This window comes from Nuphar pumila, chromosome 13, assembly GCF_984573655.1.
Source record: "Nuphar pumila chromosome 13, dmNupPumi1.hap1.1, whole genome shotgun sequence".
Lineage (NCBI taxonomy): Eukaryota > Viridiplantae > Streptophyta > Magnoliopsida > Nymphaeales > Nymphaeaceae > Nuphar > Nuphar pumila.
Genome location: NC_143261.1, coordinates 63,425 through 84,970, shown reverse-complemented (window position 1 = coordinate 84,970; position 21,546 = coordinate 63,425). Strand labels below are relative to the sequence as shown.

At 37.2% G+C, this 21,546-nt stretch overlaps 1 protein-coding gene across 4 annotated transcripts in view; it reads right to left on the bottom strand.

Annotated features, from left to right (window-relative positions):
• LOC149817422 (mediator of RNA polymerase II transcription subunit-like protein) overlaps positions 1–21,546 on the bottom strand; it is a 76,639-nt gene that overhangs the window by 7,151 nt on the left and 47,942 nt on the right. For 2 of the 4 annotated variants that reach the window (XM_089985900.1, XM_089985901.1), the window contains exons 3-4: positions 13,971–14,083; positions 1,671–1,835 (exon numbers count right to left, since the gene is read on the bottom strand). In XM_089985900.1, coding sequence (XP_089842026.1) covers positions 1,701–1,835; positions 13,971–14,083 — 248 coding nt within the window. In that variant the 3' untranslated portion in view covers positions 1,671–1,700. Of the gene's footprint in view, positions 1–1,480; positions 1,836–13,970; positions 14,084–21,546 lie in introns of those variants that run through there. The other 2 variants (XM_089985898.1, XM_089985899.1) reach the window with 1 other exon arrangement.

The window sequence follows — 21,546 nt, the reverse complement described above, 5'->3', positions numbered from 1 at the left end:
ATCTCCGACCAGTTGTGACCACCGACCACCGGAGTTGTTGTGCTGCAGCTGCTGCTCAGTCTTCTCCGACCACCGGACCACCGGCATATCCCTTGCTTCCGTACCAGCTGGGCGGGTGGTCCTTCTCTTACTGCCTCCCCTCCCACTGCTTCACTTCCATTCCAGTTGTGAGAGGCGTACGCCTCAGAGGCGAAGCGCAGGCTCAACGCCTCGCTTCGCCTCATCGCATTTAACAACCTTGGTCTCAAGGATAAAAAAAAACCACCACTTCCTCGAAAACCTAGTGGATCTAGAAAATTGGTATTATAAAGGCCATTCTTCTCTCATTGCTTCCATTGCTATCTCTCGGTGAGCATAATTATGGAAATCAGACTTCAATCTTACTATTCGACTTGTGCCCGATCATTGCTTAAGAGACGATTCAACAACAGATCTGGCGGAGCGAATCTAGCTGGTGTGAGGAAGCAGTTGGAAATATATTGGAGTTGATAGGGGTGGGTGCACCCCCCATCAATAATACATATGCAGCCTCGTCTTTATCTATTCTCGTCCCGCCTCCCATATTCCTAGGGGCAAGGTCAAGCTCTACGTAACAACCCTATTCGTCCCCTCTTTATGAGTAGAGGATGAAATACTTACCACTATGTGCCCGATCATTGCTTAAGAGACGATTCAACAACAGATCTGGCGGAGCGAATCTAGCTGGTGTGAGGAAGCAGTTGGAAATATATTGGAGTTGATAGGGGTGGGTGCACCCCCCATCAATAATACATATGCAGCCTCGTCTTTATCTATTCTCGTCCCGCCTCCCATATTCCTAGGGGCAAGGTCAAGCTCTACGTAACAACCCTATTCGTCCCCTCTTTATGAGTAGAGGATGAAGTACTTACCACTAATCAGCCTCCTTTTTCCTCAAGAAGGATCTATTGATTTGTCTCTTTATCTTATTTCCATAAGACAAGAAAATCCCACTAGGTACTTATTCATTCCACCTATTTTCATCCAATCTCGGTAGTTCCAGAGGGTCCCAATCCCTTCCTTATCCCCAGACCGGAGGACAAACATTGGAACATCCACACCCACCATTAATAGTACCGCTTGTGCACCTAGCTAATCATACGGAACCCTTCCCTCATCTCTTCGGACGGACCAAGAAAGAACTAGGTTGGATGCTATAGTGTTTCAGATGCTCTGGCTCGAACAAAGAAGACCTAGGAAGATCGACCGCCTACCTTCGTAGCTAGCGAAAAACTATGGAAACAAATTTGCTTGCTCGCTCGTTGGTTGGTTTATCCCTTCCAGAACCATTTATTCATTGCATTTTCCCACTGCTACCATTTGGGACAAAAAATAAATTTAAAAAATGGAGTTTGCCAAGTCGTCTGTACATATAAACAATTGTAGCAAACTTTAATCCTATATATATTATAACAACAAATTAAACTCGCAATTCTAAGAACAATTTTTCAGTAGGAAACACTTAGAGAAAAAGTAAACTCCTTCATAATATACAGTTCGATTTAAAGAAATTAACACAGTATCAATATCACATGGTACCATGTAATCAGTTTTACAGATACTAACCAAAAAAAGAAATTTATACATGTCATGAAACAACAAATTTCTCTGAGACAATGCCATATATTCAACAATCGGAAAGATGCATTTACCTCTTTATGATAGATGATCACCTCAATAACTCATACCCTCTCCAGCTCCATTTTGTGTTTCTCTAGTTGGGCTTTCAGGTCATCCTTCCACCCTTCAATGAGTTTTTCATGCCTTTTAATCAGTTCTGATTTGGCATTCAACTCCATCTCCATCACCACAATTTCCTGCCCAAACAATTACAACCACAAATTAATTTAGGAAAAAATAAATGCATGTCCACTTCAATTGGGAATAGGGTAATGTTTGCCACCCTCATGGGTAAGGAACCCCCCAGTGAAAAAATGTAATGTTCTCATTTTTTTCAGTTTTTTTGCACATCTGTGTTAAAAAATGTAATCCTTATGTATATATATTAGTATGTATATATATAAAGATACGTATACATATTATATATATATATATGTATACATATCTATATATATACATATACTAATATATATTCATTTTGATCATAACACCCAAAAAGGGTATTTCTGTAAATTCACTTTTTACGCATATTCCACTTGGAATATGATTGTATTTTCTTTGTTGGCTTTTTGTGCCACCTTGGGAAGGCTCCCCAAAAAGAATAGTTGGGGGCTCCCAACGACTCCTTTTGGGAGCCGTCAAGGTGACCCCCTTGAGGTGTATACCCCGGTGAACTCATGCGGTTCCGACGTGCCCAGAGGCCAGAGGCGAATCCGTTCACGGTCCTACGGACCAACACAATTCGAAGGTGGGTGGCCCTGTGGAGTCGACGTTCCGAAGGCTCCACTTGACAGCCTAGAACAGTCATGTTTGACTGGGCTTACACACATTCGCTCACTGACGTTGTCCCCCCTCAGCTCACCCTAGCCCCGGGTACGTCGTCTCCAAGTCTTCACACCAAGTCTTCACTAACCTTAGTAGTGCATGCTTGAGTAGGGTCAGGCAGAACCGTTGTTGCCTGATGGGAACTTCCCCCATATTGCTATCAATGTTATATAGGGGTATTTCCCCCTTGTAATCCTAAGGCTTGAGAGTCTCAAGCTTCTCTCTTTTTATTCAATATATTCGTATTACATGCATTTGTGCATGTTTGCATTATCTTACGCTCTTTGCGTATTTGTTCAAGTGTTCTTTGAGTGCCTTTGTACACATATTTTGTGAAGTATAAGTGTTTGTATGCGTATTGTCTCTTCATAGACATTTTTATATGGTATCAGAGCAAGGTTTGAAGAAAGAAGGGCATGTGATCGAGTGCCTCGAAATGTGTGCCTTCAAAGTTTTGGTGATCGGTGAGAAGACTTATCTTCATCCAATATTTTGGAAGTATTCCACAACAAGATTTAAAATCTTATTGCGGTATGTGTTTTTTATCTTCTCTCTTCTCTTTAATGGGCAAAAAAGACTCTTATTTCTCTATTGGCTTCAAGTTGAATGGCTCAAACTATCATGTTTGGGCTGGGAACATGGAAGCTCACATAAAAGGTAAAGATCTTTGGGGATATGTTCTTGGTTCTATACCGGAACCCGAACCAAAGATTACTTTGATAGAGAAAGGCGAAATCAAAATTCTTGAAGTAGAAGAAAGAAATAAAGCTCTTGAAGAATATTCCAAGAGACATGAGGAATGGGAAATGAAAAATTTTAAGATCCTTTCTTGGATTTTTTCATCGGTTGAAACTAAGATCAATGCCAATATTATTAAGTTCAAGAAAGCATCGAAAGCTTTGCATTATCTTGAAAAAATGTACATGTCAAGATACTTATCTCACAAGTACTATCTCCAAAAAAGGGCTTTGACCCTTCAACAAAATGAAATGTCCATAAAGGAATATTTTACAGAATTAACATTCATATGGAATGAACTCGCGATGCTTGAGCCTAAGTGGAGTGGAGAAGCTATTGAGCTTAGGTACAAACAATTGGAAGATGATCATTTTTTCAATTTTTTGAATGGTCTTAGACCCGAGTTTGAGCAAATTCGGTCTTCTCTCCTCTCCTCTTTCGTTTCCCCCTCGCTTGAAGATGTCATTACTAAGCTAAGTGGGGAAGAAACTCGTATGAATTCTAGAAAAAACAATTTGAGTGTTCTTACAACTTCATCTAATGAAGAAAGTGATGTCGTTTTCAAGACCGGAAAACAATGTACGAGCTTATAAGCCTCCTCACTTCAAAAATCAAAATCAAAGATCAAGTGGTCAAGGAGGAAGAAGGGACTACAATAAACTTGTGTGTCATTTCTGTAAGGAACCAGGGCATATCAAACCTATTTGCCCTAAATGAAAGAAGTTGCTTGCCATGGCCACCACTTCTCAAAAGAAAGAAAATGTGACTTCCTCAAATGGGTCTCTTTCTCTTCATCAAATCGTGGAAGCACTTCAACCACTTCTTAAGGGAGTTGTTTCTGGGGCAGCTACATCTACCTCTTCTTCTCCTGGTAAGACCTCTTGGCTCTTAGATTCGGGTGTCTCCTTTCATATGTCCGTCAACATATGCTCTTTATCCGATTTTCTAAAACATTCATCACCATATGGCACTTCTCTAGAAATTAAAGGCACTGAAAATTTTGAAGAAAAAGGTTTTTTTATTTCGAAAATCAGATTTATTCCAAAGTAAAATTTAAACTTGCTTTCTGCCTCTCAATTCTCGGACCATGGATGTGATGTAAAATTCTCATTTGATAAATGTTGGATACAGGATCGTCGGTCCGGGAAATTGATTGGGGAAGGCTCTAGAAAAGGAGATCTTTATTATGTGGACTTTCTTCAAATTCCAAAAGATTCTTTTTGTAATGTGATGCATCACAAAGACATTAATGTATGGCACAAACGACTTGGTCATCCCAATGTCACAAAAATTTTGTATCTTCCTTTCGCCAAACATTTATGTAAGGAAAATTTTGTTTGCAATGATTGCACACTTGGAAAAATGAGAAGTTTGCCATATTATCAAAGATCCATGTTTACTACAAAACCTTTTGAACTCATTCATTCGGATGTTTGGGGACCGGCACCTATTATCTCAAAGGGAGTGTTCTCTTATTATGTGATATTTGTAGATAATTTCTCTAGATTTACCTGGATATATTTCCTCAAATATAAACATGAAGTTTTTACAATATTTAAGACTTATCATATAATGATTAAGAATCAATTTGATGCAAATATGAAAATCTTTAGATCTAATTCTGGAGGAGAATACCTCTCAAATGATTTTAAAAGCTATCTTGAGAAATATGGGATAATTCATCAAAAATCATGTCCCAAAACACCCCAACAAAATGGTCTGACCGAAAGGAAACATAGGCACATTATTGAGACAACGAGAACCCTGCTCATTTCCCAAAATATCCCAAAAAGAATTTAGGCAGAAGCGGCTTTTGCATTTGTTTATCTTATTAACTGTCTTCCAAAATATCCCAAAATTGGATAAAATTTCGCCATTTGAAATTTTGTATAAAAGGGATCATGATTGTAGCAGGTTAAGGGTTTTTGGGTGCAAATGTTTTATTCTGACAGATAAAAATGATAAACTTTCTCCTAAAGTCATTCCATGCGTCTTCCTTGGGTATTCTGAGACCCAAAAAGGATTTCGATGCTACGATGTCAAAAATGATAAATTATATATGTCTAGAAATGTAAGTTTTCTAGAAAATGTTAGTGGATTTGAAAATTTTGAATCTCATGAGGAAAATATGGATTATTCTTTTTTATTTGAAATTTTATCAAGAAATGATGACATTAGTGATGATGAATTCACACAAAGTGAGGATGAAGTAGAAGAGGATAACCATCCTCCTCAGCCTTTCACCTATCATGAGGCTGATGATCGAACTTCCAGAGAGCCTGTTGTATACAGACATAGAGACCAAAGCAGTTTTAAAAGTGCTATAGAAAAATATAGTGAGCCTAATGAGACAATAAGTTCTCAAAGAACTGAGAGAAATAGAAGACCTCCCTCTAGATTCATATCCTATGATTCTTTTTCTCTCAAACATAGAGTGTGCCTTAGCGCCATTCACTCATATGTTGAGCCTAAAAATTTTGAAGAAGCCCAAAAGATGAATGAATGGGTAGAAGTCATGGAAAATGAACTAAGGGCCCTTAGGAAAGGTAGAACATGGGAGTTTCAGGATCTTTCGAAAGGAAAGAAAAGTATAGGATGTAGGTGGGTTTTTAAAGTCAAAACCAAGAGTGACGAGACTCTTGAGAGATATAAGGCACGTCTAGTTGCTAAGAGATATGGTCAAGAATATGGGATAGACAATGATGAAACGTTTGCTCCAGTTGCTCGGATGGTTACCGTTAGATGTCTTATTACCATCGCTTCAATTAAAAAATAGAATATTTATCAAATGGACGTTAAAAATGCTTTCTTAAATGGGGATTTAAATGAAGAAGTTTATATGACTGCTCCTCTTGGCATGGATTGCCCTAATGGTAAGGTTTTCCGTTTACGAAAAGCTTTTTATGGTCTAAAACAAGCCCCCAAAGCTTGGTATGATCGATTTAACAGTTTAATGATAGAAAACGGATTTGTCTCATGCTATACTAACATTGCCTTATTTATAAAGAAATCTGATGCAGGAATTGTGATCTAGATTCTATATGTTGATGACATGTTAATCACAGGTGATGATATCAAGGGAATTAAAAAAATCAAGTCTGCACTAACTGAAAAATTTGAGATGTCAGACTTAGGTTTTCTGACATATTTTTTGGGCATCGAAGCCGCTTTTTTCTCATAGAGGATATTTTTTATCTCAAACTATGCGTGCTTGTAAGATAATTGACAGGTCAGGCATTACTGATGACAAAATTTGTGTAACACCCGAGGTTGTGGGGTCCAAGATGAAGATCGATGATGGGGTTATTTTGGATAATCCTACTCCTTACAGGCAACTAGTTGGGTCATTGATGTATCTTAGCATCACTAGACCCGATATATCTCATGCAGTGCACATTGTCAGTCAATTCCAACACGCTCCTACGTCAGTGCATATGAGTGCAGTCCTCCGAATCATCAGATATATAAAAGGGACGGTAAATAAGGGAGTATTTCTTTCATCATCCTCTGATTTAAACTTAATTGCATATACTGACTCTGATTGGGGAGGTGACCCTAATAACCGTCACTCCACCACTGGTTTCTGTATCTTTTTAGGTGAATCGTTGGTCTCTTGGAGGTGTAAAAAGCAACAGGTCTCCTTGTCTTCCACCAAAGCTGAGTATAGAGTCATGGCCTCTACAACCATGGAAATAGTATAGATTCGGCGTCTGCTAGAAGATATGGAAGTTCATATTCAAGAACCGACAAAGTTATGCTATGACAACAAGAGTGCGATATACATTGCCAAAAATCGCACCTCACATGAGCGTACAAAGCATATAGAGATGGATTGCCATTATGTTCGGGAAGAATATTTGAAAAAAATCAAATATTTTATTTTATTTTTTACATTCATCTTTTGGTCATTAGGACTATAGAGTCGTTGGGGCCTCCCCAATAGTCATATTTTGGAGAGCTCCCAACGACTATATTGGGAGCTCCTCTATGCTTGTTCTAAGCATATTGAATATATTAATTTGTTTATTATTGGTGTTCTTCCTCTCTTTTGAGAGGTGTATGTGTTGGTCTTTGTGTATATGGTCCATGGGTGGCATTTGTATTTGTGTATATGCACAATTGAAGCCTCTTTCTTGCATTGTGAGAGTGCACTTGTTGTTTCGTTACAAGAAGCAACTGATAGGATGAAATGATTTGAAGTGAGGGGTTGCTTTAAATTAAAAAGAAAACTTTCAACAAACAACAACAACAACTACGCCTTCATCCCAAAACAATTGGGGTCGACGATATGAACCAACAAAGAAAATCATTCTGGGTCTTCCTAATGAATCCTTCTCCTCCAATCATTTCTATCCAATGCCATGTCCTCGGTGAGGTTCAAAGCATTCATATCCTTTCCTATCATCTCCATCCAAGTCTTCCTAGGCCTACCCCTGTAAAATTGTCTATGACAAGACAATACGCATACGAGCACAAATACTTTAGAAAAGATGTGCACGAAGGCACTCTCACAACACTTGAACAAAGTACGCAAAAGCGTAAAAATAATAAACATGCACTATGGCATGTATTTTATAGAAAGAACAACAATGCTTGAGACTATCAAGTTTATTTTACAACAAGGGGGAACACCACTATTTATACAAGAGGGAAGAGGTGCAAGAGGGGGGCTCCCCAAAGGAGTCGTTGGGGAGCTCCCAACGGTCACAATTGTGACCGTTGGGGGCTCCCCAACGACTCTATTGGGGAGACCCCCAATGCACCTTTTTGTTTAGACAAAAAGGAAAAAATAAAAGAAAAAGATTACAAAAAATAAAAGGGAAAAAATACAGCATATTCCAAATGGAATATGTGCAAAATGTAAAAAGACAAAAGTACCATTTTTGGGTAAACGAGAAAAAAGGGGAAAAAGGGAAAAGTATATAAATATATACTTATATATAGAGATACGTATACATATAATATATGTATATGTATCTCTATTTATATAAGTATATATATTTATACTTACAATAATGTTTTTGAGTATACATTTTAAAACCCCCCCTCAAACTTACGGTGTGATAACTGCAAGTTTGTCAAGAAGGAAATGAAATCTAGGCGAACAAAGAGCTTTTGTGAAGAAGTCTGCAAGTTGATACTCAGACGTTACGTATGGTAAATCAATGACCTTCTTCAAGTATTCTTCCCTGACATAATGGCAGTCCATCTCTATATGCTTTGTTCGCTCGTGAAAGGTGTGGTTTTTGGCAATATAGATTACACTTTTGTTGTCACAGCACAACTTTGTTGGTTCTCTGATAGGCACTCTCATATCTTCCAAAAGTTGTTGAATCCATACGATTTCCATGGTAGTGGATGTCGTGGCTCTGTATTCGGCTTCAGTGGATGACAGAGAGACCTTCTGTTGCTTTTTATATCGCCATGAAATCAAGGATTCACCTAAGAAAACACAAAAACCAGTGGTGGAGTGACGGTTACTAGGGTCACCTCCCCAATCTGAGTCAGTATAAGCAAGTAATTTTAAATCAGAAGAAGAAGATAGAAATACTCTCTTATTCACAGTTCCCTTCAAATATCTGATGATGTGAAGCACAGCACTCATATGAACGGTTGTAGGAGCATGATGAAACTGATTGGCGATGTGTATAGCATGTGACAAATCAGGTCGGGTAATGCTAAGATACATTAAAGAACCTACCAACTGCCTGTAAGGAGTAGGATCGGTTAGAGGAACACCGTCGTCAATCTTCATTTTTGCTCCCACAACTTCAGGAGTTTCGCATACTTTGTCATCAAAAATTCCTGACCTGTCAATAATCTCGCAAGCAAGTTTAGACTGAGATAGAAAATAACCATGTTGCGAATAAGCAACCTCAATTCCAAGAAAATATGTCAGAAAACTCAAGTCTGACATTTCAAATTTTGAAGTCAAGACGGACTTCATACTCTTGACTCCTTGAACATCATCACATGTTATTAGCATATCATCAACGTAGAGTAACAAAATTACAATCCCTGCATTCGATTTTCTAGTAAACAAAGCAGTGTCAGTATAACATGAGGAAAAACCATTTTCCAGCATTACACTGGTAAACCTATCATACCAGGCTTTGGGGGCCTGCTTTAAACCATAGAGGGTCTTTCGAAGACGAAGAACTTTATCTTTAGGAATTATCATGTCTGGTGGGGCATCCATATACACTTCTTCGTTAAGATCACCATTTAAGAAGGCATTTTTAACATCCATTTGAAAAATGTTCTAATTCTTAGTGGATGCAATAGTAATAAGACACCTAATTGTAACCATTCGGGCTACAAGGGCAAAGGTTTCTTCGTAATCAATTTCATACTCTTGCCCATACCCTTTTGCAACTAAACGAGCTTTATACCTTTCTAGAGAATCGTCGCTCTTAGTTTTAACTTTAAAGACCCATCGACAGCCTATAGTTTTCTTTCCTATAGGTAGAATTTGGAAATCCCAAGTTTCTGCCCTTTTAAGGGCATTAAGTTCACTTTGCATGGCTTCTTGTCATTCTATACATTTTTTAGCTTCTTCAAAATTTCTTGGTTCAAAATAAGAGTGAATGGCACTAAGGCAAGCCCTATATCGGGGTGAAAAAGAATCAAAAGAGACAAAACGAGTTGGAGGTCTTCTATTCCTTTCAAATCTTCTATGGTCAAGAATAGGAGTAAGCTCACTATATTGATCAATAGCACTTCTAAAGGTGTCTTGGTTTCTACGAGAGTAGGTTATTGGCTCACTTGGAACTCTACTTTCTTGTTCATTGACTGAGTTATGTTCACCAATATCTTCATCATTTTCTTCATCATGGTTTAATGATACATCATCATCACTAGATATATCATCATTACTAGACAATAAGTCGAATAAGAAAGAGTAATCAAAATTTTCTTGTTGCGAATTTTTTTTTTCAAAACCACTCTCATTTTCTAAAAAGGTTACATTTCTAGAGACATATAGCATATCATCTCGAAGATCATAACAACGAAAACCTTTTTGAGTTTCGGAATAACCAAGAAAGGCACAAGGAATAGCCTTGGGAGAGAGCTTGTCATTCTTATCCGTAAGTATGAAACACTTACATCCAAAGACTCTTAACCTATTATAATCAGGTGCAAGCTTATGTAATACCTCAAAGGGAGATATTTTTCCTAATATCCTAGATGGTAAGCGATTTATCAAATAGACAGAAGCAAGAGCTGCTTTAGCCCAAAAGTTTTTAGGAATATTTTGAGATATAAGAAGGGTTCTAGTGGTCTCAATAATGTGCCTATGTTTTCTTTCAGCCAACCCATTCTGTTGAGGCGTTTTAGGACAAGAACTTTGGTGAACAATTTCATGATCCTCAAGATATACCTTAAATTGATTGGAGAGATATTCTCCCCCAGAGTCACTTCTAAAAATCTTTATGTTACTGTTGAATTGATTCTTAATCATTAAATGAAAATTTTTAAAACACGAAAACACTTCATGTTTAAACTTAAGAAAATATATCCACGAATATCTAGAAAAATCATCCACAAATATTACGTAATAAGAAAAACCTCCTTTTGAAACAACAGGTGCAGGTCCCCAAACATCTGAATGAACAATTTCGAAAGTTTTAGAAGAGAACATAGTTCTTTGCTCAAAAGGTAAACTTCGCATTTTTTCGAGAATACAGTCATTACAAGAAAAAGAGCTTTTACATAGGTCTTTTACAAAATGTAAATATGATAACTTAGTGATATTAGGATGACCAAGTCTTTTGTGCCACACATTTATATCTTTATGTCGGGCAACATTACACAAAACTTTTGGAACTTGAAGAGATTCCATATAGTATAAATCTCCTCTTCTAAAGCCTTCCCCAATCAATTTCCTGGACTGGCGATCATGTATTAAACATTTATCACAAGAGAATTTAATATCCCCAATCACCCCTCCACAAGTGCGGACATTGGTTACTACGCCTTCATGCATATCCTTAATTATACTAATGTACTTGAGAGAAACACCTTTCTTTATCATTGCCCACCAGAGAACGTCCCTAGGTACTCTATCGTATGCCTTCTTCAAATCAATAAAAACCATATGCAAATATTTGTTCCTCTCTCTATATCTCTCAATAAGTTGTCTAAGAAGATGTATAGCTTCCATAGTTGATCTTCCAGGCATAAAACCAAATTGATTCTTTGATATCATGACAACCTTCCTCAACCTAGACTCAATCACCCTCTCCCAAAGTTTCATAGTATGACTCATGAGTTTTATACAACGATAGTTTGTGCAATCTTGTATATCACCCTTATTCTTATATAGAGGCACCAAAGTAATCTTCTTCCACTCATTAGGCATCTTATTTGTCCGCCAAATCTTGTTAAAAAGATTTGTCAACCATTCTAAACCTTTCTCTCCCAAGCATTTCCAAGAAAACTTTGAATATGAAAAAATCCTCCACCCCCATGGGTAGAGGAATTTTCCTATAAAAAATCCAAGTTTTTAGAAAAACTTTCCTTTAAAAAAATCTCTAGTTTGGTATGAATGGAAAAGTTGCCATTTTTTCTTTCGTACTTGCATTTTTTCCTACCATTTTCTCACTTCCAAATGTGCCCTAAAAAAAACTTTCGAGAAAAATCTTGCCAAGAGCGATATTGGCAATGACTATCATACAAATATAGTATATATAAAAAAATGTATGCATGTCTGTACCTAAGTCACATTGGTGCGGGTGCGGGTGCGGGTGCAGGGATTCAGCACTTCCAAAAAACCCAGGTGCGAGGGTGCGGCAAAATATATATATATATATATATATATATATAAGGGGTCCGGGTTTCCCCGACGCGGGTCCTGGGCAAGGCCATTCTGTTTCGGGCAAGAACAAATCAATACCACCACCAGCTACGCTCACGTCACTTTCTAGCAAAAGAATTAATTGGCCGAGCAAGGCCTTGCCCTTAGCTGCCCGCCCTTTCCCCTCTAACCCACAAACCTCATTTCACCGCACCATCAATGGTCAAGTGCTCACATCAATTTTTTTATTGTAATGATTATAAAGAAGATCAAACCAAGACCCATTAGTTTAATTTAAGTAGAATATCATTGTATCTCCTTGGTCAGGATGTAATTCCTCAGGCTTTAAAATCACCAGTCAATATCTTATTAGTTTTGACCTATGTTTCTGTGACCGTACCTCCTCCAGCCATCTTTTCTTCCTTTACATTTTTAGATTTTTTTAAAACATATAATAAGATACTAGGAGATTTTGTGTTTTGCGCTTTTTCCTTCTGGAAGTGGAGGGGAGACTAGTTGGGGGCAATTAGTTAGTGCAGCACGTGAAGGAACTTTGGTTAGAGTCCCCAACCCTGGTTGGGTGCAACACTCGAGACATGTAAAGGGTTAGGGATAACGACGGTGGAGGGAAAGCGACTGCCACGGATGGATGTCGACAGGTCAAGACTCAAACCATACAGAGAGAGAGTGAAATATGTACCGGTGTTTAGGGTTAGAGAGAGAGAGAGGTTTTTGTTTTGAATTTTTTATTATTGCAATAGAAATTTAACGTGTAGGGTGTGATGTGATTTGAAGTAATAAGGGGCAGCAGCGTTAGCTTTACTAATTTGTCCCAAAGACCGAATGTTGGAAGCATGGGAAGCAACCAAGGATGAAAGGGAGAGATTGGTTGTGCATCAGAGACCGGGGCAGTAGTAGTGCAGGCACAGCAGGGAGCTTTGCAGGCGCAGCAGCAGCCATGGCCGTGAATGATTCCCTTTATGTTGGTGGCTTCAGAGGGGAGCTGTTTTCCGTTTGTGGTCTGGTTTGCTGACTTTTGATAAAAAGAAAAAGCAAGGTTTTTTTGTGTATTTTCCTTAAGAAAAAAGTAGTCTTTTTCTTCTTTTTTTGGTGGTTTTAATGGAGGTGGGTGGTGGTGTTCTTGAGATGGTAGACAAGAGAAATGTTTGTGTTGATGTTGATGGTGGTGGTTTTGAGGAAGGGGAGAGAGGAGTTGGTGGTGAAGAGAGGGAAGGTATTAGTCCGGCGCCTCAAAAGCTGTCTCGCACCGACGCGTTCCCCTTTAGGATGCCTCCCTTCTCCCGTTGTGACAACAGCCCCACCTTTTATAACAGTGAGGGCAGGTCGAGCGATTTAGATGATGTCCCCGGTGGTGCAGTTGCAGCAGGAGCTACTGCAACAAGGAATCTGCAACCTTTTCCTATTGCCTTCAAATCCCCAGGTATCAACTCTAAAACAACACCCCTTCCAAAACACACTTTGCACTTTTCCGGCACCTCTGATTTGTCCAAAGAATCACCCTTATACCATTTCATGGGGCAAAATAAAACAAAAAAAACAAAAAAATGGATCAAAATGACCCTGGGTGTGTTGACCGCACCCAGGGTCGGGTTGACCACACCGGGTGCCGCACCCGCATCGTGTCGCGTCGACGCGGGTGCGGTACCTGTCTGGCTGAATCCCTGTGACATAGGTCTGTACGTATGTATGCATGTTTCTATTCCAATAGTACCAAATCTAAACATACTCTACATGGGCTACACAAATTACTTTAAACAACTATACCTTTTATGTGTGATATTTTTTGCCAACGCTTTTCTGACATAATTTTTAAAATATCCAAAAATATTCCCTTGTTGAGAATATCCCAAGAAAAACATTTGTGACTATGATTGCAGTCAAACCACACCCACCATAACTTTGACCAGATCCAATACCTCTCTTACTGAGTAAACAGAAATAACGAACAAACCTTGGTCAGCATCTCTTCCTTGGTTGGTCTTTTTTCCTGTTGAAGGTTACTGAAATAGCGGTGAAGCTTTTTTGCAGCTTCCATGAAGTCTCTAGCATGCATTTCTACATCAACTGCTTTGCAACAATAGTCACCAAATAACAGGTTACACACAATTGAGCTTTTAGGTGTACAAGAAGGTTAAAGTCTAACACTCAATTCCATCAATCAGTAAGTATCGTGCTATCATACAGACAACTTAGCATATTTATGGAGCAAATACTTAGAGAATAAAGTTGAGATGCTAGAACAAACAGATTTTTAACTCCAACAACAGGCTATGCTTCAAAAAATTTAATAATCATATGGTGTTCATGGTAATCAAACTTATGGCACTTGTGCAATATAATACCTGGGTTTGATGCCACCATTAAGAAGAAGTTTCATAATATTAGAACATGGCTGGTGGCTTGCCAGGCAGCTGCAATCTGTGCAATCTAGACAAAATGTATTGCTATTTTGTTTAGAGCCATAACTAGGGTAATTATAAATAATGGTAATGAGAAGACACCCCCAAATAAGGATTCATTTGGGGGCTGAGATTACTTTCTAACATGGGCGTGTTTTCCTCTAACATCTTTTTTGTTCAGATCTGCTCCGATCTGACATATTTTCAGTGTATTTTTTATTCTCCGGCCTTCTCATTTATTTCTTCCTTGTCATCCTCTTGCTGAAATGTTAGATCTGTTCAAATCTGACATATTTTCAGCATCTTCTTCACTCTATTCATCTTTTATCAAGTTCTTAATCTTTTCATTACTACTGGTCATCCAGATTTGCTCAGATCTGAACATAACCCAGCAAACTCATTTATTGTTGCTTCAGCCCAAAAATAATCTAGGACCAGATTTGCTCAAATTGCCAGATCGTGCTGAATTTAGAAAATCACTCTAACCCTAGATCTGTTCAGATCAAAGAGAATTCTTTTAGAACACATGATTCAACTGTAATGAAGTATGCGGAAAGATAAAGAATGCTAAAAAGCATTCACAATGTCCCACAATGGACTAATACACAAAAAGAACAATAGCCAAGTCCACTATGGGACAATACATACAAAAGCTTTAAGGAGAGCACAAGCTAAAATATAAAAACTCTTTATTGAGAGAGAGAGAGAGCACTAAGGCTTTAAGAAATACAAGGGGATACACCCCTATTTATACAAATGAAATGGCATAAAAAAGGAGGCCAAAAGGGGGCTCCCAAAGAGTCGTTGGGGGCCCCAACGACTCTATTGTGGGGCCCCTTAAGTGGCTTAAAAAAATACAAATAAAAGAATAAAAGAAAAGAAAAGAAAGTAAAAAATAAATAAATAAGAAAAAACAATTGTTTACTAAAACAATTGTGAAAAGACTATAATACCTCTATCGGGTATTATATATATATATATATATATATATATATATATATATATATATATATATATATATATATTTGAACACCCCATCTCAAACTTTACGGGAAGATACCGAAAGTTTGCCAAGGAGAAACATGAAGTGTGGAGCAGGAAGTGCTTTAGTGAAGAAATCCTATAACTGATATTCTGATGTGACATATGGCAATGAAACTGTTCCTCGTAGATACTCATCACGAACATAGTGACAGTCCATCTCTATATGTTTGGTCCGCTCGTGGAAGGTGTGATTGCTGGCAATATAAATGACACTTTTGTTGTCACACCAAAGCTTTGAAGCCCCAAAAATATCCACTCTCATATCTTTGATAAGACTTCGAAGCCAAACAAGTTTCATTGTAGTAGTTGACATAGCCCGATATTCAGCTTCAGTAGAGGATAGTGAAACTTTCTGTTGTTTCTTGCATCTCCAAACAATTAAGGAATCTCCTAGAAAAACACAGAAACCAGTAGTTGAGATTCTATCATTAGGGTTACCTCCCCAATCTACATCAGTATAAGCAAGTAAATTTAATGAAGAAGATGAGAATAAGAATAGCCCTTAAGTTATGATGTTTTTTATGTTTCGGATGACCCGGAGCACAGCACCCATATGCACAGTTGTAGGAGCATGCTGAAATTGACTAACAGAGTGAACATCATGAGCGATGTCAGGCCTGGTGATATTTAGATATGTGAGAGATCTAATTAGTTGTCTGTAGGGTATGGGATCTTCTACAAGAACCCCATCCTCCAACCTTAATTTGGCATTTATTACTTCTGAAGTCTCCACCTTTTTATCATTTGAAATGTCAGACTTAGTACATATATTTGCAGCAAGCTTCATCTATGATAGAATATATCCTCGGGGAGAATATACAACTTTAATACCAAGGAAATATCTAAGAAAACCTAAATCAGACATGTCAAAGCTATCCTTTAGCATATTTTTAACATTAACAATACTATCTTGATCATTTCCTGTGATAATCATGTCATCAACATAAAGTAATAAAATAACAATTTTAGTACCTATACTTTTTACAAAAAGATCAGTGTCAGTATAACAAGAACGAAATCCCAATTTAATCATGATATCACTAAATCAATCATACCAAGCCTTTGGGGCTTGCTTAAGACCATATAAAGCTTTTAAAAGTTTAAGAATTTGACATTGTCCAATGGTAACTCCGGGTGGCGGATCCATGTATACTTCATTGAGATTTCCATTAAGAAATGCATTTTTCACATCGAGTTGATATATAGGCAATTTTTTTATTGATGCGACAATTATTAACGTTCTAACACTTGTCATTCTGGCTACAGGAGCGAATGTTTCCTCGTAGTCAATCTCATATTCTTGCGAATACCCCTTAGCCACTAATCTGGCCTTATATCTTTCTAAGGACCCATCACTTTTGGTTTTAACCTTATAGACCCATCGGCATCCAATAGGTTTTTTATGTGAAGGTAGTTTGACTATTTCCCAAGTATTGGCCTTTTGTAAGGCATCTCGTTCTACTTTCATGGCTTCAACCCAATGTGATATAGTTTTGGCTTGATTATAGTGAGCGGGTTCATAATATGAATATAGTGTTATTAGACAAACCCGATAGTTAGGTTCCTCTAAAGATTCAGTAAGTTGAAAAAATTTCTCCAAGGCACTAATAGACCTTTCTTGGTCTCTTCAGGTATCAACATTAATATTGTCATTACTGATATCACCATTATATGGTGATATATCAATATTAGATGCATCACAAGTATCATCTATATTTTCTAGATGATTCATAGAATCATCACATATATCATATATAAGATCATGTAAAAATATGTATTAAACTTCATTTTGTTTTCCTAGGTTTTGAAATTCATTCTCTTCTTCCAAAAAGGTTGTCTTTTGAAATATATAGTTTGTTATTTTTGGAATCAAAACATATATAGACTTTTTTATTTTCCCCATAGCCCAAAAAGACGCATTCAATCGCCTTTGGGGATAGCTTATCTCTCTTATGTAAGAGGACAAAGCATTTACAACCAAAGATGCGAAGGTGATTGTAGTCGGGTGAGAATTTGAAAAGTTTTTCATATGGAGAAACATTCTTTAGTTTAGAAGAGGGCATTCTATTGATTAAATATGTTAAGGTCAAAACGGTTTCGGCCCAAAAAAATCAAAATATTTTTAGAGACAAACAACGTTCTAGCGGTTTTGATAATATGCTTATGTTTTCTTTCTGCTAGTCCATTTTGTTGTGGAGTTTTAGGGCACGATTTTTGGTGACAAATCCCATTTTGTTTTAAATAATTTTGAAATTCTGTAGATAAATATTCTTCACCGGAATCAGATCTAAGAATGAATATATTACTTTAAAATTGATTTTGTATTTTCATATGAAACTCTTTAAAGAAGGAAAACACTTCAGATTTATGACTAAAAAAATAAATCTAAACATATCTAGTGAAGTCATCAATGAAAGTGACATAGTAAGAGTAACCACCTTTAGACATGACCGGAGATGGACCCCAAACATCCGAGTGTATCAATTCAAAAGGTCTTGTAGAAAGAAATGTTCTAATTGAAAATGGAATAGATTTCATTTTCCCACAAATGCAATCTTTGCAATTAATGTCTTTTTCCTTACAAAATTTGGTTCCAAATGGGAAAAGATACATTTTAGAATAACTTGGATATCCAAGTCTTTTATACCAAGTTTCAATGCTTTTATCTTGGGCATAAGTACAAAAAGAGTTCCTAGGAAGGTTTAGATGTTCCATATAATAGAGGTCCCCCTTCCTATGGCCTTGCCCAATCCGCTTTCCGGACTGAAGATCCTGCACAAAGCAACCAGATAAGAAAGATATTTCACATCCATGGTCAGCAATTTGGGAAACCAAAAAAAGATTAAAATTAAGCTTTGGAACAACTCTCACTTTAGGAACAAAGAGATTTTGAGAGTTAAGTGTTTCAATACTTGTGGTTTTTAAAAAGGTCCCATCAGCCGTAGAAACACATGAACTTTTTGAATTGGTGCATACATCGGTTTAAGCATTTTCATGAGAGGTCATATGAAAGGATGCTCCGAAGTTTAGGATCAAAGAATATGTATCGGGTGATGATGTAGATGCAATGACCACACCCGATGTGGAGGAAGTGGCTTTGAGAATTTGTTGTAGAGCCATAGATATTTGATCAAGTGTTTCTTTGAGGTTCCCACTCTTGCCTTCATCTTCTTTGTTGGTGATAGACTGTTCAAGAGAAGTCACCTTAGGCTTGAATGTTCCATTTAGCTTTGGGCAAGCGGGTTTGATGTGACCCGACTCATAACAATGATGATATACAATCATCTTTCTTCCTCCATAAAAGTTTCCTTGTTTTCCAAAATGGGGTGGTTTATAGGTTTTGACATTGTTGCCGGGTTTGGATACGGCAAGCACTTCATCAATGTTTTTACTCATGTCAAGCCTAGTTTTCTTTTGTGTGATTTCGGCTATGACATCTTCAATAGGAGGAAAAATAGATCTATAGATAAGTGATGACCTCACTTGCTCAAATTTGGGACGTAGTCCAAACAAAAATTGGAACAATCGGTTTTGTTCCATTTGTTTTTGTCTTAGTTCGGCATCCTCCGTAGCCACCCATTTTGGCTCTAAAAGAGCCAACTCATCACATAATGGGTTTAATGCTCTATAATAATCTTGTATACTTGAATCACCTTGTTTGGTGGTTCTAATTTTTTCTTGCAAAAAATATGCTCTTGCAAGGTCTTTTTAGGTATACATACCCTTCATAAAGAATCAAGCCTCATTGGCTCGGCGGAATTTAGCTATATTTGCACAAACCTTGAGTTCGACATTGTTCATGAACCAAGCAAGGAACTTGGCGTGATTGTTTTCCCAATCTTCAACTTTCTTTTGGTGGTCTTCAATGGCTTTGAGATGAGCATCTCCCTCAAGAGCCTTTTCTTGACCTCATTCAATCTTGGTGAGCTCTAATCGAGGTTCCGGAAAGGAACCCATTACATAGCCACAAAGTTTTTTACCTTTGAGATTGTTCTCCATTGTCGATGCCCACATCATGTAGTTTTTTCCATTGAGCTTGAAGGATAGGTCGATTTTGGATTCCATGACGGCACCAAAGTGTTGTGAAGAATGAAGACAATGAATATCACGCCCTTTTATGAACCGAATGACTCTGATACTATGTAATGAAGTATGCAGAAAGATAAAGAATGCTAAAAAGCATTCACAATGTCCCACAATGGACTAATACACAAAAGGAACAATAGCCAAGTCTACTATGGGACGATACATACAAAAGCTTTAAGGAGAGCACAAGCTAAAATATAAAAATTCTTTATTGAGAGAGAGAGAGAGAGCACTAAGGCTTTAAGAAATACAAGGGGATACACCCCTATTTATACAAATGAAATGGCATAAAAAAGGAGGCCAAAAGGGGGCTCCCAAAGAGTCGTTGGGGCCCCCAGCGGTCATATTTGTGACTGTTGGGGGGGGCAACGACTCTATTGTGGGCCCCCTTAAGTGGCTTGAAAAAATATAAATAGAAGAAAAAAATAAAAGAAAGTAAAAAATAAATAAATTAGAAAAAAACAATTGTTTACTAAAACAATTGTGAAAAGACTATAATACCCCTACCAGGTATTATAGTATAATATATATATGTATTAATACATATATTTTAACATCAACATGATTTAGATCAAATTTCTTTGTTCTGCAGCATGTGCTACGTTTGCAGCATGCCAGCTATTTTAATGTTACATTTAATTTAAGACCATTTTAATGTTAAATTATATTCAATGATCTATTCATTTTAATGTTAAGAAAACTTCACCTTTGTTCTTTATTATTTATAAAAAAAAGGAGGCAACAAACTTCTACAGCATCTTCCTCTACTGTTCCTAATCCCACGGTTCAAATTCTAATCTTTCCTGGAAATGCATTTTGTCTGAAGAAAAATGTAATCTATATATATCTATATATATAGAGAGAGAGATACATATACATATATATCTTATATATATGTCTATGTATCTATATATATATATATATGGATATATATATTTAAATCATTGCAATACCCACTAGGGGTAAAACTGGCTTTTCCTCTTTTCACACATATTCCTTTTGAATGTTTTTTTCTTTTTGTATTTCTTTATTTTTTGGCTTTTAGCCATGGAGGGGCCCACCTCATATAGATGTTGGGCCCCTCCAACAGTCAATAATATGACCGTTGGTGGGGCTCCAACGTCCATATGAGGGAGCCCCTCCACGGGTCCTCATGTATTATAAATAGGGGATTTCCCCCTTTGTAAGTTTAAGCTTTTTGTAAAGCTCTCACTCTTATTCAATAAAAGTTCTCATTATTTTTTATGCCTTTGCGCATTTGTATCCGTTTGTGAGTGTTCATCTTGTGCCTTTGTGCATGCATTTCATATTAAGAATATAGTGCCTTTGTGCACAGTCACTTTGAAGACTTCTTCACAATACTTAGCCTAGAATAGTGTCACTTGCACACATAAGGCACTTGAGGCTAATCGGACATATTGATGGATCCAATATGGCTCCACTAGAAACTATTTAACATGAAGAAATGAGAGCAAACAGTTCAAGGAGATGGTTATGATCTAAAATTCATTTTATAGGCAATGACTAATTGATTGGATTAACTCCAATATCCATGTTAAATATACTTATACACAAACAGATATACATATATATATATATAGTAGAATGTACCTAGGGCATTTATGTAATTTTATTTTATTTTATTTTGTAATTTACATTTTTTTTATATCTAGGTTGACTAGCCGTTAGGACTAGTCTAATGGCTAGTCATTCTAGCTGTTAGACTAGTTTAACAGCTAGTCTTTTGGCTCTCTTTTGTATATAAAGGGGATCGCCCCCATTTGTAGGTATGCATTCTAATATTAATAAAATTATATTTTTACATTGCGTGTGTGAGTGCCTTAGTGCAATTGTGCTAATGTCCATAAGTGGCTTTGTGCTTTTCTTTCTGGTGGGTTGATTCATTACATGGTATTAAAGCTTCAGCTCTTGATCCTTGGTGGAGATTGTTCATATTAAAATGCTCATGGTGCTGGTTGTTCTAGTGATGACTTGAAG